The 19,035-nt window shown below is 43.6% G+C and overlaps 1 protein-coding gene across 8 annotated transcripts; it reads right to left on the bottom strand.

Moving 5' to 3' along the window:
- NFYB (nuclear transcription factor Y subunit beta) lies at window positions 1–17,917 on the bottom strand. Of its 8 annotated transcripts, none has more exons than XM_075075286.1 (7): window positions 17,743–17,917; window positions 8,148–8,241; window positions 7,530–7,660; window positions 5,487–5,684; window positions 3,239–3,320; window positions 652–731; window positions 1–440 (listed from the first exon to the last, which is right to left on the bottom strand). In XM_075075286.1, exons 2-7 carry the CDS (start codon window positions 8,239–8,241, stop codon window positions 408–410), a joined length of 618 nt encoding a protein of 205 aa, XP_074931387.1. In that variant the 5' UTR covers window positions 17,743–17,917; the 3' UTR covers window positions 1–407. The 8 variants fall into 8 exon arrangements, with proteins under 8 accessions (XP_074931387.1, XP_074931411.1, XP_074931394.1 ...); XM_075075310.1 differs by having other exon boundaries at window positions 17,771–17,911; XM_075075293.1 differs by having other exon boundaries at window positions 17,711–17,799.
- Between the last annotated feature and the right edge of the window lie 1,118 nt (window positions 17,918–19,035).

The raw sequence follows: 19,035 nt of genomic DNA on the forward strand, positions 1-19,035 counted from the left end.
TGAACTTTACCCTTACAATTTTATTCAAAGGGTAAACATGAATTAACCCAGCTGTTTACCTGAATTACAAAAGTAATGTGATTCAATATGAAAATAAGAAACTGTCTACAAATCTCTGACAGTAATAAATTGCAATATACAATGCATACAGGAGTTATACAGAGCAACAAACTCTTGTACAAAACAAAAATACTTTAATACCTTTAAAATCCAATTTTTTTTTAAATCATCATGAAAAAAGATTGGAGTCGGAACTCACACCTTAATTAGTCAAGCTTCAGGTAGCTACATTACAGCTATTTAATATACAAAGAGATAAATCTCTTCAGCAGTCATTAAAACTGCCTCTTCGTTAGAGTTCCACAGCTTTTCCGTCTTGTGTTCCCAGATTCAAAGTTTTCTTGAAATCATGAGAACTGAATTTGTTGAACGCCGGAGATCTAGAGAAAGAAAATGCAAGCTTACATTCAAATGCGCTTTTTCTGAAGTGGCATCGCAGCTAGCAGCCTTGAATTGTCACAGTGTTGGAATGTCATGACAGCCACCACCAAAGGACTAAATCAAATTCATTCACATCTTTCAGAACAGGGCAGCTGAATTAGCATTTGAATTTTAGCAGCAGAAGGGAGAGCTGGGGACGGGATACAGTACCTGTTGGTACGATGTTGTGTAGACCATAACATTCTGCTGCTGGCCGTCTGCAGTTATTAAGCCAGCTGGCAACTGGTTAGCTGAAAGAAAGAGCATTTTAAGAAAGTTAGACGGAACTGCAGGATACATAGAGCCTTGTTTGATGTGTCCATCACCATTGACCATTTAACTGTGGGCCACTCCAGGACTATTGAGCCATTCCTCTCCCAACAGCTACCATCTTGCACTGTGTACAGATACACTTGTTACTCAGTGTTACAAGTCAACAAGTTTATTCCCATTATGAAGAAACACTTAAGAAAAAATTCAACTTCATTTTGCATCAGATGATCTAAGACTGCACCTTGTTCTTCCCCTGTACATATCTGAAGCAGAACATACACAGCTGTACACTGGCAAATGGAGTGGAGTTTGCCGTCCTGACTACTGAAAAAGCAATCTCCAGCATTCAATATCCCGAGAAACCTGGAGAATTCAGTTAGTTTTGCTTAGACCTAAGGTTAGCAGTTGAGCATACACATGTGGGAGGAACTCAATGAAATCACTGCGCTTCTTTATAAAACAGGATCCATCAGGGACTCTGTAATGAGGAAGCCCTATGGAAGGCAGCGCAGGTGAACAGAGACGGGCAACGACAAAAAAAAGGCACTGCTAGAGCCTGACATCATACTGGTTGACCTCAGCATGCCCTTCAGGGTACGCACAAGAGCTCCGAATTTCAGAGGAGTGAGGAGGCTGATGAATGGAGTAAAAACTACTGCTGATACTCAGAGAGAAAACACAGGGAGTGATGCTCTAAGTAAACCTTTACAGTAACATATACGTTGAGTTCTGTGACATTCAGAGTAGGTGTGTTAAAACTGCTACTTGGAAGCAAAGCAGCAAAACTCTTAAGTTGTAAGTTAAGTCACTGTGGCATAACATTCTCTGCTAGGAGACAAATAACAGGGCTTTCTTCTTTCTGAAGTATGGCTGTTACTATGAATAACCCATTTAAAAAATCTGAAAATGCTGTGTAATTCTAACAGCTTTCATTTGAAAGCTGATGCTTGGGGGGTTTTAAATTGGGGTTTTGGTAGGGTTTGGGTTTTTTCCCCCCCTTACCTTCACTGTACTAATTTTCAAATACTTAAGTTGCAAGTTGAGAGATGCATTAAGATCATAGTGAGAAGCGGCTCTGGCAGGTCCAAAATTTTACTGCCCTTCAATAGACATGATCCACATCCACCACAGTTTAATGCCAAGCCCCTGACCCAGCCCTGGCATTAGGCTAAGACAAAGAGCTAAGAGTGACACCACAGTAGCACAGCTATTACAGATACTCCTGCAGCGAGACCATCGTTCTGAATAGATCTATAGCTGCCCCTATGGAGCAAAATACCTGCAGCACTTGACATGATCAGTTATTTTACAGAATTTTTTTTTCCTCCTTCTACTACTGCAACATCTCCTTTGCATCTCACCAAGACTTAATATTTGATTCCACAGTTGCTCTTTTCAAATCACAGCAAATTAAGGCTTATTTCATAAAGCACACTGAGGCTCCCAGGCCTGAGATATCTGAACAAGTGACTGGGAGCCAATCTTCAGCCTTCTGCCGTTCAACACAGCCCATGCCAAATTTGGGAAGAGGACAGAGGATCCACAGATGTAAGGGGATTCCTTTCTTCTGGTTTCCAGCATCTTCCAAGCTATTACAGACCCAAAGAGTCTGTACTCTTTTATGTAGCCAAACTCATCATACTGGGATCAAAGTGTGTTTCAGACCCTGAATGTATGATTCAGTCCTCAAGCTTTGAATTTTTGCTAGTTCTGTTTAATATCACTGGTAAACTACTGAAGATTTATCAGATACTTGAAAAACTAGAGCTGCACCTCCTAATTCTTCTTTTATCAGCTTCAAGATCACCAGCCCTTAACACTTAAAAGCCCAGGTGAAGACTACATGCAGGAATCCAGCATCAACAAAACCAAGTCCCAACAAGTGTCAGGTTTTAATTCACAGCAAAGGAAGAAAAACTTCAGTGGATGCATATGATGCTCCTTGCCCTACACCTTTTAGTTGCCAATCTGTGCATTCTTCTGAATGTAAGAAATATTAAGTGGTTTAGAGTTATATGAAGATTATGTTCTTCTCTGGCTCATTTCTCAAAGACAAGCTCCTCAAGTCATCAAAAGGAGTTTATTTTACTTTTCCCCCCCCAACAGTCTTGCAAGTAGAACGAACGTGCCGTAAATATGTAGCTAGGAGGGGGTAGAAAAAAAAACTCTGCACATTTCATTACAACCTGCGTTTAAATGTAGAGAAAAAATACTGGCACTAATGTATGCACTTAAAAATCTTCCACAGCTGACATTAGCTATTACTAAAGTGTCACCATTTATCACTATACTACTTCATTCTAACCATAAATTCTACTGACTGGGAGGAGTTCATATGAGCACAGGTTATCCTCCAGACATCTCAAATGAAAATCTCAATGGATCACAGTGTAACATGATCAAGTAAAAATTCTGATGTCTAAAGGAAATGATGTTTTTAGAAAACCCCCAGTAATAATACAATAAATTAAAAATTATTACTTACTAAATGCTTCCTCTGTGAGCTCCTCACTTAGACCATCTCCAGCTGTAACTGTTCCCCCAATTCCCTTTTCTCCTTTCATTGCCTGGGGGGGGGGGGTGGGGTGGGGAGGGGAGAAAGGAAAAAGAAAGAGAAAGAAATGTATTAGAGTTCAGTTGGCTTGAGATTGTTTCAAAACCCCAGGAGTTCTAGCCAAGGTTTGGAACTTGCAGAAGAGTCACTGTGCAGCAGCTGGAGTTTGAAATCCAAGACCTGTAAAACTCTATTGGATTTAAGAGCACACATAGTACAAGAATATATGAAGGGTATTTTTCATCTTAGCCACACTTCTAAGAAAAAAAACCTCTACAAACTAGGATTGTGTATTTCTAAGAAAGGCCTTCCCCTTCTGCAGGAATTTGAAGATCTGCAGTAATCCAGAAGGAGCAGTTAAAAGCATTTACAAGAAATCACAGAATCTCGGAACTACCGAGAATGTGCAACATTTGCTTACCAACCACATGCAAGCGGCATCATCATACAACTAAGAGCTGACATTTAAAACCAAGATATTGGATTTCTTTTTCCACAGCAAGGACTACAGCCAGAAAGGATATCAGCACAGAAAGCCAAGGCTCCCAGTCATCTGCATGCAGTTTTACAAGTGTGAAGTTTGATGCTCTGTGCTATTACATAAGAACTTATGAGAAAATAATGTAGGTATAAAAAGTATTATCTGCAACTGTTTAACGTAGACTAAATACTAAGCTACAAGACAGAAATATTTCACTATATACAGTACCCTGAAGACAGAATTAGCTGGAATACAGGTTTAAAACTGAAGAGCAAAACCATCTAATCCACCACCAAAACCCAATCACACTACTCTGCTAACACAGCTTATAGATCTGCCAAAAACGGTCACTTCAGATTGAAAGTAGCATAGACCCACTTCGGACTTCTCCAGAAGTACTGAAACTAGCAAGGCACTGCTTGCATTTTCAATTAAAACACATATAGCACTTTGACAGCACATGAAACTGCTACACGGAACTGGAAAAAGATAGAACACAGCAGTACTTCAACTTTTAGATTACCCCTCCTGTTACTCAGTTATCGCAGCAAATGACCTTCTGGGAAGGGGAAGCTTCAAGTGCTATCAGCAAATTAAATATCATTAGCAAGTCTGACCCCACTAATTAAAAAACTTAGGTTTACATAACAAAGGAAGTCTGAAGAGCACCTCTATCTACAGCACTGCCAGTTTAGACATTCTCCTTCACTTATGCCAGTGAAACCAAGCAGCTGTACCAACAGAGGAATCCACATAAAACACAAACAAAAAACCCAACCAAAAAAACCACCCAACCAAAAAACCCCAAACAACAAACAAAAAAACCAAACAACAAACAAAAAAACCCCACCAAGTAATTTGCTTTGAGTTTTTTTCCCGAGGATTATTTTAACCCTGAACAATTTCTTCATTCAGGACTATGAGGAAGAGAGGTCACTGGATAAAAATACCTTTGATTTGTTTGGTTAAATCTGATATTCTGATGTGAAAGAACACCAAAGTAAAGAAGCAAGCAAGCATAACTCTCTTCAGCCTCCAGACAGGAGGCAGGGGGATAGGGGACCAGAACAAAAAACCTAAACAGAAGCAACTCCTTTTTGAAAAAGTTTAAATTGCTGCAAGGAAATAAAACAAGTCACTTTCTGCTAGAGAAGCGATAAATTAAACTGCTTGGATCACATACCTAGCATGTACTATGTACCAAAAGCAAACTGAATGACAGGCTAAAAAACATTAAAAAACCAACATTGAAGCAGATAGCCTTCCATGTGAATCATTATTCCAACACAAGAAAACCAACATTTTCTTTTGCAAATCTGAAGCTCAGACAAACAACAGGCATTAGCCTAGTTCCTCAGACGAGGCAGTCTAGTACAGTTTTATTGATTGAATCAAAAAATCGAATTAAGTATTCTTAATACGCACCTTTAAAGAACAGAGTGATTTACTACCAGCAATATATTAGAAAATTTATTCAGTTGAAAGCTTTAACTACTTTGAATCAGAAAGTCTAATCAAAATGCTTACTTACTCCTTTTTGTCTTGATATCCTCTGGAATGCTTTTAAACATTACCTTAGTCCCTGACAATAGCTGTGAGATACTGTGCAAGTTGGCTATTATACAATTGCAGTGACAGGAGCTAAGGATAAATACAACCAGGTTAAATAAATTAGGAAATACTGAAGTATATACCAACCTCTCTGAATTTCTGGAGGTATAACTTCAGAGGTTCAACATAGCTATCAAACCCCAAGGTAGACATGGCAAACAGAATATCCTCTCCATTGATGGTTTTTCTTTTCTCTTGGTGACACCTCTCACTTGCTTCTGACGTTATAAAGCTGATGAATTCACTTACACACTCTTGCACGCATTCCTTTGCATCCTTAGCAATCTAGTAAGGAAAAAGTGTAATAAAATTGTTAACGGAGATGCAAGAAGATTAAAAAACCCCACACCAAAACAACAACAACAAAACCAACAACAAAAGAATATACTACATGATAACAGAAACATTCCAAAACCTGATGATAATACCCATTTAGGCAACACCTGTGTGTGAGGAAACCACTGGATGTCATCACTGCTCTAAGTAAGCACAGCTGCAACATGATTTTAACCTAAGTTTTACTATTTCAAGCAGCAGAGACAGCTGCCAGGATCTCCTGAATTCATAACTATGGTCTGTGCAAGCTTTTACATATAGATGCACCTCCGTATTGATTGCTTTGCTTACCTACATCTTCTCTTTAAACTTGTTCATTACAATGTCATAGCCCACTTCCATCTCCCTTTTAATAGACCCAACAGTTCCAACTCCATGGCAGTACATTCCCACAAATTTACCAATGACAAGTATTTTTATCCTGACCAGATTCAGTGACTAGAATATATGCCTAGCCTCTCTAATATAGCAAGCCTCTCTAATGCTTTAATATTCTGGTATAAATTTTCCAAATGACAATTCAAATGAAGAAACATATGCCCCTGGCAAGAATGAAATAAGTAAATTTGATTATGGTTTTCAGCTGGACGAAAGTAATTTACTTGACTTAAAATAACAGCAAGCATTACTCATGATTATTTGGGAAGCTGACAGGAGGCAACTAAAAGATTATAAAGATTCTTATTCTTCACATGAGAAGAACCTATTTGTATTTAAAAAAAAAAAGAAGCAGTAACTGTATGTAGGACCTTCACTAGTTCCTCTGATATTTTCAGACACAGAGGGCGAGATTTTCAGAAGTACTCATCAACCAGCAGCTTCCCCTGCAGTTTTTCACGAAAACCTCCCTGATTTTTCAAGATAGCTTGACATCCCATATGCTAAATTCTTGCGAAAAATCTCATCTTGATCACTAAAAATTTATGACAATATGGACTAGTGAAGAGATTTTCGCAACAAAGATATAAATGTAACACCCAGATCTCCAGAAAGCCCTGAATACTATGAAGTACAAGCAGATGCAAGAAAATTATGTCTTGCTTCTATTTACAGTGATCTCAAAAAAAAAAAAAAAATCAGCTTTAGCTAGAGGAAATGTTACTGGGGCAGGAATTGTAGCGGAATACAACAGAAAACCAGGCAGTAATAGGAGCCCTGCAAAGGTTTAAGACAAATAGGTAGAACAGTCAAACACTTACACAGTCACCAGCTCAGCAGAATGGATTAAAGTCTATTCTTAGAAATAAGAAATAAAATAAGTCTGCCAATATCTGGTCTTTTCTACATGGTATACAGCAGACTTAGGTAATTTCGGCATTTGGACGTGTAAAGATTCACGCAATGGAAGACTAACAGAATCAGGAATGGGTTTTCATTTAATCCAAAATGGTTCACTTATTCAAAATTTTATACACATCAATAAAAGCAGATTAAATTTCTAAGAGAGAATTGCATAGAAAATATTCTTACTAATAGCGGATTGTACGAAGTCTGACCAGTTATGACAATTTCAGAACAGATCTTAGAAAGTTCTTGAAAGACCTATGAAAAACACTATTGTGGATACCCTCATTATGGCAGTTACTACAAGCTTTCAGAAACCTAGGAAAACTGGACTTGGTCTCAAACAGCTGCTGCTCAGGTTTTTTGGGGTGGTTTGGGGTTGTTTTTTAAAGGCTTTTCTCCAATAAACCAGGATCATTTGGAAAAATGTATTGTTCTACCAGCTCAAGTTCACTCAGAGAAAGGAATAAAGCTCACTGATAGGCATTTTTTGCCAGACAAGGGTATTACCTTTCCTGTTTGGGGTATGGCATTTTTCATTATCCTTGCCACATTTGCAATTGGAAGATAGATATCTTGCTCTCTAAAACTCTCTTTTGAGCCATTTGTGTCTTCATGATCATTCATGCCATCCTCTGTGTCTAATAAAATAAGAAAAGTTAACAGAAATTGTATTTGATAGACAGCAGGCAATAATTATGTCAAGTTTAAAATCTTACACTGAAGGATGAAGAACTTCTGAAAGCCCAGAGTATTAACATTGTAGAAATAGTTAAAAAAATAGATGTAACACCACAGTAGCTTTATGGGTGTTCAATATTACTTTATATTATGCACAGAAATGCATGTGGCTGCTGAACAGCAAGCATTCTTAGTGTCATGTCAAAATACAAATTGTTTCCTAGACCATCAATTTTTTTGCCGTCACCCCAAAGGACTCAGTGTCAACATTGAAAAATCCAACTCCCACCTTCAGACTGCAGAAAAAACGCTTTATACAGTGAGACATCATGAATACAAACAATACGAAAATAGTTTGAGAGAAGCTAGCAGAGAACTATACAAGAACTGGAAGGAAACAGATAGATACATACACACAGGAAAAGTATTTACTGTAACATTTCTTACCATCATGAGGTGGTATCACATAGTGAGTGCTACCAATGTAATCTCCAGCAATTCCTAACTGAGAAGCATCTGTTGTGGAGCTGTCACCATCCATCTATAACCAGATGAAGGAAACCTTTCAGGTATGTTTGTTAGACAGTTAAGTGCAGCTACTGCTGAAAAACAGCACTTTAATCAACTTGGAACTATGAGATTAATTTATGCAAAGTATAAATATTCTGTCATTTAGAACAGTATCCCCTCTTTACTGAGCTTTGCTGATGGTAGAAATAGTGAAACTTGTTTTGCGAAGCATCCCCAAAAGCTCAGCCGGAGGCAAGGGCTGTGCACAGAAACACTTGGTTCATGCAGCACAAACAGCAACCTTGTGTCATTCCCATGAGAGTCTGACCAGAACAGGTTAAGGCATCTGAACAACCCTCAAAACCCAACACCAGCCCAATGCTCACCGAATGCTTCACCTACAATTATTACACACGGTGCATCCTTCAGTCACCATTACCCTCCACCCAAACAGCTTTTGTCAAACCCACTGACAAACTTCTCCTAGCCAGACCTTAGGACCAGCTCTGCATCCTCAACCTCCCTGAGGCACCAGTCACTCCTAGGTGCCTTCTGAGTTGTGTTTTCCTTTGCTTTCCCTGGCCCTACCCTGCCTTGCTCCTCTGGGCATCCTTCAGTGCTCTTCTCACAATGTTCTTATGTGGTGGCCAAAAGAAGTCTTCTTGGGTCTTTACGGATGGGATGGCAGCGTAACAGGTAATTTTAATGCCAGCAGAAAGAGAGAAACAAAAAGAGCCAGCACTTTCCTCCCGTGCTAGGAACCTTTGTCCTGGGAGGCACCAACCACGTTTCAGCTGGAGGGTCTGAGCGAAGCCTGCCCTTCCAGCCCTCCCTCTTCCAACGGGGGCAAAACTACTGAGATCAGCAGCAGCATTTGCTGGCAAGTCTCAACGTTTGCTAGAAAATCTACTTTGTCAACGAGTAAATAGGTCTCACAGTGCTGCTGCAAACAGAGGCTGTGGCCCAGAGACTCCTCAGCAGGCTGCTGTCTCACCACTCGGAGACATCGCACGTATTGCACTTCCTCCTTCTGCAGGGGTGAAGGAGGTGAAGATGCCTCCTAAATGCCTGGGAAATTCACACCTCTGTAGTGAGGACTTGCCACAACAGCAACCCGACTCATCACTGCCTTTTGCACTCACACTTGCCACCATGCACAACACGCAGATATACGTTCATTCGTGCAACAGCAAATGCTCCACCCCATGTAACCTGTTACTGTATTATATTTTGCCTTTTTACAGGGATCATGAATTTCCTTAAACACTATCACCAGGTGCTCAGTATAAAGCTCAGACCTATAGAATCACAGCAAACAGTTTCACTTCCAAAAGGGCTATTTTAGCAGTGCCAAACCTATGTCTGAATTCAAGTCCCCAGCTTTTTAAAACTTCTGGATAATCTTGACTTTTTTCCAGTTGCAGGTGTCTTGAAAATTAGTATAGCAAAAATAAACTTTTGCAGACATTTAGCTCCCATGCTTCCAAAATATCCTGTTCTCTCCCTCCCCCATAAGGTTGTATTTTTGCAGTCATGCACTTTAATAATGCTTCTTTTGCAGAGAGGAAACTGCAAAAATTAGGGAGGGACAAGGGGTTCCAAGCACATGCAAACTCCTTCACCACTGGCACACAAATCCAAAGATTTTTTTTTTAACACTTTTAGATGCACAGTGCCAGCATCTCCTTTGCCCCAAGCTTTCTTGGCTATGTTTAACATCAAACAACTCTGTTAGCATTTGCTTATTTACCTGTTTGCTAGAAAATGAGCTTTTCCATTCCCATTCTACACTTCATGCAGTTCCTTCTCTGGACTGGCACTCCCCATCCTTCCCCCCTCAGACCCCAGCTGTTTCTGACCCAAGCAGCCGGCCTTACTGATGAGATACACAAACAGCCCCACGGGAGGCAGAACCCAGCTCAATTCACTCACTGACCTACACCAGCTGTGCAGGTAGGCTGGTGTCTTTGGAAAACAGCCTCTGTCCCAGAGGGTCGCATGGTCATTGCCAGTGAGACCATGCAGCTCACTTCTTTCCAGAACCATTAGCCTAAAGAGGGAGAGGGAGGGAGAGGTAATCTTGTGCTATTTTTATACCTACCCAGAAATATGAGCAATTTAACCTCTGTCTAATCTGCACTTTGCCTGTGGCCACAGGGCCGGGTTTTGCTTTCAAACACATCCGGTGCTACGCCTGGCCACAGATACACACATAACCCGAGCGCTGCTCACATTCAAGGCAATACTACAAACAACTGGATGTAGCCTTAGGAGCCATTTAAGAGAAGAAAAACCCCTCTTCCACCTCTTCTTCATTGTACAGAAGACTACACACACGCTCTGCTTTTTTAAAAAAAATTCCGGTCCCTTTTGATGGGCTTTTGTAAAACAGTTCCACTTCTTGCACAGCAGCTCTGCCCAAATGAAGGGTAGCCTTTTAAGCATCAGCCTTCCCCATGTGCCAACTTTCACATAAATTCGCCTTGTCTGCATTTTACAGACTCTTTGTTGAGAGATTTAACTTTGCTTTTCAATCTTCCAATGGGTCTGCAGTTTGCTTACTCAGCTCACTGTAATGACAATGCAAGGTTATCAATCCTGCATGTCAAGTCACCAAAACTGACATCACCCATCATTAAGAGATTCTTTCTTTTCCTTCTGCAATTTGAAGCAATTAATGTTCTGCAGTCTGGTAAATCCCAAAAGCTACCTCCAAAATTAAGTTAGGATTTTCTGGCAGTTTTGTTCTCAGTTTCAGCTCTCTGATCTCTACTAGAATTTAACTCAGACTTAAAGGTGTCTACAGGCTTTAAGCGTTAAGTTTACTCAGCCCCAGTACTATTTCAAATGCCTTGATGTTTCTTTCCATCTCCCTTTTCAGTCTTCTATGAAACATATCCTCTAAAATGTTTCCTTCTTTCAGGATTGCAATATTCTTCACGTTTCTGCAGTGGTGCAACAATTCACTTGTTTCTGCTCACGTGCCTTGCAGGCTACCCCTTTGTTGCCAAGACACAGCAATATTATTTAAGAAACCATCTTGCTTTCATTAGCCCAGCTCACCTTCAAAAGACAATTCCTGCTTGAATTTCTTTTAAACCCCAGCTGCATCTGTAGACAGTTTTGGCCATACTAGATTAAGGCATCCTCCAGGTACTATCTTTACTTTTATTCTTTCCTGCGTGCACATTTCCGTATCTACTTACAGTATGTATTATTTCACAATTAGTGAGAATTTGAGTGGATGCTTATCAACATGAATCTAAAAGAGCGATTAGCAAAACTGACAGGAAAAGGTTGCAGAAGAAAAAGGCATATCTGTCTCAGATAAAGAAAACAGGCACTGACAGCTTAACATCAACTGAAATTACTTCTGAGGATACTACTTCAAGAAAGATTTTTAGCTGCCAGAACAACCTCAGGACAGGGGATTATGGACAGCGTAACACCCTTCTGCATAACGCTTAACATAACCAGGTCCTAATCCACTACCACAGGATAATTCAGGTTGGAAGGGACCTCAGGAGGTCTCTAGTCCAACCCCTGCACAAAGCAGGGTCAGCTCCAAGCTCAGAGCAGGTCGCTCAAGGCTTTATACAGCCACGTCCCAAAGACCTCCACAGACGGAGCCTGCCCAGCCACCCTGCAAGCCTCCTCCGCTGCTTGGCTGGCCTCACAGTGAGAAAAGGAGTGGCATCTCTACACACCAATCCAAGTAAGTTTGATGGAAGAATTTCAGTCAGATTTAATTTTGTCATTTAATTCAAGTGAAGATCTAGGCATCTGAATATAGCAACTGTAATTAATATACCATCTCATCACTCCACTAGTATTTCTTTCAGCCTGATGGATGACACAAACAGTCCTGCTGAAAACATGGCCACTGCTATGCTAATCATCTCATAACGAAGAGTTACATGTTCAAGTATTACAGTTTTAATTTCAGGTGTTCAAAACTAAAGTCAATCATGTCATATTTGATTGTCAGCTCAGCACAAGGTCTGTAATGCATAAACCACAATACAATGCTCCGAAAATGAAAAACACAGCTCAAACACTGTTGCTAATTAATACCCCCTTTAAACAAAAAAAAAAACCCAAAACCAAACAAAACCCCACAAATATGAAACAAACTAAACATTCAGTGTCCCTGAAGTTACTCTAAAAAGGCAGCAGTCCAATGTAGTACAGAAGCAACACCCTGCATACAGTAACTGCAGTCACTGGGAGACTAAAAGGACAACAGTTCTTACGCTGGCAAGTTTAGTAGAAAGAGCTATTTCTATGGAATTTAGCAACTACTTCCATCCGAAAACAGGCAGAACCCTGGAAGATTTAATCCTAAAAGGTCCAGACGGGCAAAACCCCTCTCCTCTCAGATTTTGCTTTAGCCCCTGGAGCTATTATATCTGTCTTTAAAGAAAAGTACCTATTTCCAGATTATATATTCCATTTGCATGACAGTTTCAGCATGCAGACATTGCCATGGCTCTTAATACGAGACAGTTTCTCCTGCTCCTGTACAGCTACTGAACTACACGAGGGAGGAGGGCTTCCAACACATTGGTCTAGTAGCACGTATTGCACTCATCTGCAAGAAGCACTTACTGCATCTTGTACATTACCCTTAGCCTTTAGCACTAAGAAAACAGTCAAGCTCCTCCATGCATAAACATATTGATTGAACCAAGACTAAGAGCTAAGCATATCAGAAGCGACAACACGTCAGTCTCTAAAGTGACTATGCCACCATCTGATTTTTATCAACAAGGGAAAGAAACCAAGCAAGTACAAGACACTCAACCCAAATATTCCATAATACACTGCAAAAAGCATCTGAATACAGAGAAGCAGCACAAAGTTCTTTGGTGGTGGTTTTCCATTTGTTTGGCTTTTTTAACGGTAATGAAATTGAGTATTAGTAGGAATGTACAAATTAACAGATACAGGGAAATTAACCTGAGAAGTATGTTCAATGGGAAACATTCCAGATCAATGGCATCAAAGAAAACAATGATAAACTGCAAGTGAATGAACATACAGGTTTACACTGACATCTGGTAGAAGATTTTTCTGGAGGATGCTTAAAAAGAAGATACTTCTGTCAGCTGCCCACAACTCAGACTGTTCCTAGAAAACATCTATACTGCATTAATGAAACCCCAGTATCTCAAAGTAAATCTTGCATCCTGTTTAATCTTAAGAGCTCTCTTTGGAGAGCAGTATCAGTGGCTCAGCTAAATGACAACTGAAGAAGAACACAAGCCCAGACCCATTAGCAGTGAAGAGAGGAAGGGTCTAAAACTTACATCAGTATAAAAGGAAAAAATAAAATCAAAGAAACAAGATTTTTGTCTTCAGAATGGGAAAACTATCTGGCAATGATTTACAAAACTGGTATCTTGAGGGGAAACCAAAAGCCTCTTGTGTTTTAAGTACTTCATGTGGCATTTATCCACCCTGACTCCCAAAATTATTACCTTACAAGAGGGACAGCAGAACATGATATGCAATGAACTGAACCACTTGGTACGCTTTCCATACGGTTGTCCCTGCCACAGAAGCAGGACAGAAATGATAACTACAGCTGTAGGTAGTAACCGCCTCAGGCATCGTAGATTATTTTTGTCACCACACCTTATCACAAAGAGATGTAAAGCTGTAAAGCAGTCCATAACAGCAGAGACGACAAGATTTTATTTAAGCACCCTCACTTGCTGCTCCTAAACAGAAATACAGAAAAAATTTAAATTGAAAACACAATTTTAATTTCCTTTTGTTTTTCAATGGCTTCTGGACAACCTAATTTCCCACTGAATTCTCACCCAGCAGCAAAGCAGTGTCTCCTGCGGCAAGAAACACTGACTGGTAAATGCATTCACAGGACATCATTCCAGCAGACCCACAAAAAATGTAAATTTAAAACCCCTCAGCATGTGCCTAGAACACAAACAGATGCTGTGCCCCTTCTCGCCATCTCAGGCTCCTCTAATCTCTCACGTTCTGTGTTTTCCCCACGGCAGAATAACATTAGGAAAAGCAGACTGATGCTGAGAGGACCCAACAGCATCACTAAGGCTCATCAGCATATAGGCTGTACCAGGCTCCTTTCCCTGTACCACAGGAAAGAAACCTTTCCCTTACGAAATCCAAACAGGGCCTTTTCACCCTTTCACCTTCCCCCTCCACGTACCAGTATTATCAACTTTATGGAGCATCTTACAAGCCCTGACGTCACTGGCCATAAGTTCCCTCCACGTGGTTCCAGCTGTGCTGCAGTGTGTGGCGGCTCCTTACTAGGCTGGCTAACTGTTCACGAGCATGATGAGCTGCAATATATATGGGTGGACCACCGGTGCATACATTTTCACATCAAGTAGGAGTGGCTCAGTGATAGAGCAAGGAGGAGAAACTGAGTTTCCATCCGTTCTCTTTTTTAGCAGTAAAAGAGAGCAGCTGGAGGGAAAACAACAAGATGAACACAGGAACGGGGGCAGTTTTGTTCTTTTGCAGAAGCTGGAAGAGGGCAGCAGTGCTGAACAGACTGCACCAGCACCTCCTTCCTCCTGCAACACTGACTGAAAGCCCCATAGTATCTTTCTATATTAAGTTTTTTATACTTTTCTAGCGTTTTGGGGTTTTTTTCTGTGAAAAAACAAGCTTATTTATTAATCTGGCAATCCATAATTCCTACCTTTTTCTCACGTAAGTTTGATAACATTTTTAAGTTGGTTACATTCTTCCTTCATTGCGGCAGTATGTCAAGCGTGCCAAGCAGCTTACTCCTCTCAAGCAATAGGACAAACAAGAGATTTACAAAGCTAGTATTTTCAGTCAAAATTATAAAATTTGCTGAAACTTCCTATCATTCCATGGATGCTATTTTACACATTTTGTTTAGCACGTGTATATATAGTCATGTTTGCACTTTTTACAAGCACCCTGCCACTAAAACATCAATTTCCAAATACTGTTTCTCTAGAGTAGCATTGCAAAATTCAGTACTGAAAAGTCAAGTTTCTTTCTAAGCAAAATTTTAAAGGTGAAGTGACATCAGAGGTTTGCATTTGAAAGGACTAAAGGAAGAGCCTTGCAAGCCTTTTTAAAGTGTTGACAAAACAAGATATCTGACTTTAAAAGTTTCATAGTATTTCGTGTTCCATATCTTTATAGTATCCGAACAATCCTTTTTAATCAATTTCTGTAACTGCCTCCCTTCATTTAACTATTATCACAAATAAGAGGTTATCCATTAAACTGCTGATTGTCAAATAGTAGAGTAATATCCAGTATTCTTGACTTCTTTCAAATGTAATTTCATAGCTGTAGATGCTAACAGTCAAGACCATATATAATCACCTGCTCAATGCAGAGCACAAGCAACTCATGCAGACCTTGTAAATTTATGATTCAGATTAAACCACTGTGGGTCTCCCAGAGAATTAGACAGATCCTCCCTTAAAGTTATAACTGTCATGCCATAAGCCACATAAGCAAAGGGAAAAAAAAAAAGGCAATCACTAAGCTTATTGTTTAGGAATGCTATGATAATGATTATGCATAAACACCATTTCTCTATTCCTGAAAGCCAATTACAGTCAGACGGCAAATAATGCCCAAAGCGGCTCCTTCCATTTTGCTTTTTGCTACTATTTTGCCTGAGCTTCCTTTGAGAAAGCTGCAACTTTTTTTGTTTTTAATCGACAATAACTCCCATCTATCAGCAAGACAGGCACAGGTTACTACACCTAAGAGACCCCATTCAAGGGTGGGAATCCAGATTTCTACACCCCTTGCTACCGAGGAACATTCAGGTCACTGTTATCAATCATTTTGCCCTCCCAAAAACAACCCAAGCACACTAGGTAGCTTTTACATTACAGTTCTCTGCAGAACAAAGCCTTTTTGGTTAAGCCTCAAAGAGGGCGGTAAAGCTGTAAGTTGACTGAATTTCTATTGCTGCTGTATCACAGCAGGACCTAGGAAGGTTTCTTTAACCAGTGTACCTTAATAGTTGCAGAAACATTACTAGAACATGAGGTTTGGGTTGTTGTTTTTTAATTTTTTTCCAATATGATTGTCTGTGAATAACCTGCACAAAACTCTTCAGGATCACCAACTCTGTATTTTCTGGACAGGGCAGTGGCTGGCAGGCACAGGTCTGCCCAAGAACACCTGCCGAACACACACCAGTTGTGCGGACGTCGAGGATGAGAGAGTCCTGCCTTTCTCCTACCTGCCACGTGTGTTACGGGGTAAGCTGTCGGTGCCACTCGGCTGTGCCAGCCGATCGATCTCACTTCCCGATTTCATGCCCTTCAATGATGCAAGAGCCGCCAGCACGGAGTCACGGCGGGGAAACCTTCCTACTTACAGAAAGAACCTCAAAGCCTTCCCGGCACCTAGCTCGTCACCGGTCCAGCAGATACCTCATCTGTCACCATTCCTTGTTTTCAAACTGAACAGGACAATGCGTCCCCACCTATTTAACAACTTTATTGCTCACCACCTTGGCTGCGATCTCTTCTGCAAAGGGCGGCAGCTCCCCCCGCACCGGAGGGGACGGGAGGCCGCCCGCCCCTGCCCGCTAGCTCTTTGCCGGAGCCCACCTGCAGACCCTCCCCGGACATCCCACCCTCACCCGCGTACTCCCACCACATCCCGGGGCCTCACCCTACACGACTTATCCCCGAAAAACACCGCCGGACCTCGAAGGAAATCTCGGTCTCAGCAACGAGGGCGGCGGGGGCCGCGCCGCCCCCGTCCCGCTGCCCGGCTGCCGGCGAGGCGAGGGACCGTGGGCGTGGTGGGGGCCCGCCAGAAGGGCGGCGGAGCCCTGGCCCCTCGCCCCCGCGGCGAGGGGAGGGGGCTCGGCGGGCCGCGGCGCTAGCCGGGCGAAAACAAAAGACAGCGGAGCCCCCCCGACCGCCATGCCGCCGCAGGAAGAGGGGCCCTGGGACAGCCCGAGCGCGGCCGGCGGGCCGGCAGGGAGGTCCCGCCGAGGGGTGGCGGCGGCCGGCGGGAGACCATGCGCCCCGCGGGTGCCTCGGCGGGACCACGGCGGGCGGTGAGGGGTGCTGGGCGCCCCGTCTGCCCACGCTCCGGCGGACACAACCCGCGGCGGACACGGCCGCGGGGCAACGGCGCTGCCGTCCCCGCCTCCTAACCCCCTCCCCGCCGCCTAGGCCACAAAATGGAGCCGAGGCGGAGCGGACGGGGGGGGGCACCTCCTCACGCCCGGCCCCGCCGAGAGAGGGGGACACCGGCGGGGGCAGCCGCCCCACCACCCCTGGCAAGACCCCCCCCGCCGCCGCCGCCTGCCTCCCTCCCTCCCTCCCCACCCGCCCTGCTCCGCTCCCCCGGCCGCGCGGCCCCCGCGCCTCCGGTCGCACAAAGAGGCAACCGGCCGGCGGCGGGGCCCGGGGGCTGCCGCCCCCCACTTCCTGGTCCCCGCGGCGGCGGCGCGGCGGCAGCGCCGGGGCCCGGGGAGGGAGACGGACATTTCATTCGAGCCTGCAGTGGAACCGGTTACCAATCATTGGCCGGAGCCAGGCACAAACCTCCAGTGCGGCCCTGGTTGGCTCCCTCCGCAAATCGGCTGTTTGGTTGGACAGAAAATGGCTGCGAAGGAACCAGTCCCAGCGCGGAGCCCCGCTTCCCGCAGCCCGGCTGCCCTCCCTCCGCGCCGCCTCCCCGCCACCACCGCCGGCTCTTCCCCTCAGCGCGCTCCCTCCCGCCGCCGGCTCCGCTCGGCCCTGCCCGCCCCCTTTATGCGGGCTGAGGGGGCCGCCGGGGCCGCCTGCCCCGAGCCGAGGGGCAACGGGGGCCCCGCGGCTGGGCTGAGGGGAAGCAGCTTGTCGGGGTGCGTCTGCAGGCGGCCGGGCTGCCAGGGAGGGCTGCCCCCCGCAAAAGGGCTCTCTCCCGCGGGGTGCGGGGGTCGCTGACCGGGCGCAGCTCTTCCTCGGGGCTGTGGTAAAGGAGACCCTGGGAGGTGGTGAACGGGGAGTGAGTGGCCTGCCCGGCTGTGTCCCGCTGGCCGTGCCCCCCTCCTCTCCCCCGGCCACTTCAGCAGCGGGGGTCTGCTGTAGTAGGGCGGGCGCCGTTTTTATAGAGGGTCAGGAGGTTCCTCAGCTCTACTTAGAGCTGTCCTACACCTCCGTCTAGGTTCATCCGTTGAGAGGGAAACACGTTACACCCCCCAGTGACTTTGTAGGTCTCTTATAGACAGAGAAAGACGAGGCTGGTGAAGAAGAGGAGGTTGATGAAGGAGGAGGATGGCCCCTGGGACCTAGGTCCCAACCGACCATTTGGTAGAACAAAACCTTGGGTGAGAGGATCTGCGGTTCTGTGTCGACCCTTCCCTCTGCAGAGATAAAATCTCGCTGCAAACCTGCAAGGATCGTTTCCCCCCTGGTGGTACGGGGCCTAAAAAGCACATTTTCCTTCCACTTCTAGGCTTTGTTCTGAAGAAATATGGGCTGCTGGGTGAAGATGATAGTTGGGCTGACTTCTCCATGGAGATTTATAAACCTCTCTTATGAAACCTTTAGATGAAACACTTTATAATCCACCAATCCTGCCATTCACTAGAATCGGGGAGAGGGATTTTTCTTCTAGGTGAAGGCAGCCAAAGACATTTCACACATCTGCCGTCAATGCATGTGTATGTGCAATCTCCACATTGGAGGTAACAAGAATAATTTTGTTCTTAACAACCTATAGTCATTCTTCACTACTTGAGGGTCTTAAGTGTTTTACCTTAACTGGTATGCAACTCATGTTTCACAATGCCCTCTGCTAGCATTCTTCTTACAGTTAATGCCTG

Source organism: Phalacrocorax aristotelis, chromosome 1, assembly GCF_949628215.1.
Source record: "Phalacrocorax aristotelis chromosome 1, bGulAri2.1, whole genome shotgun sequence".
Lineage (NCBI taxonomy): Eukaryota > Metazoa > Chordata > Aves > Suliformes > Phalacrocoracidae > Phalacrocorax > Phalacrocorax aristotelis.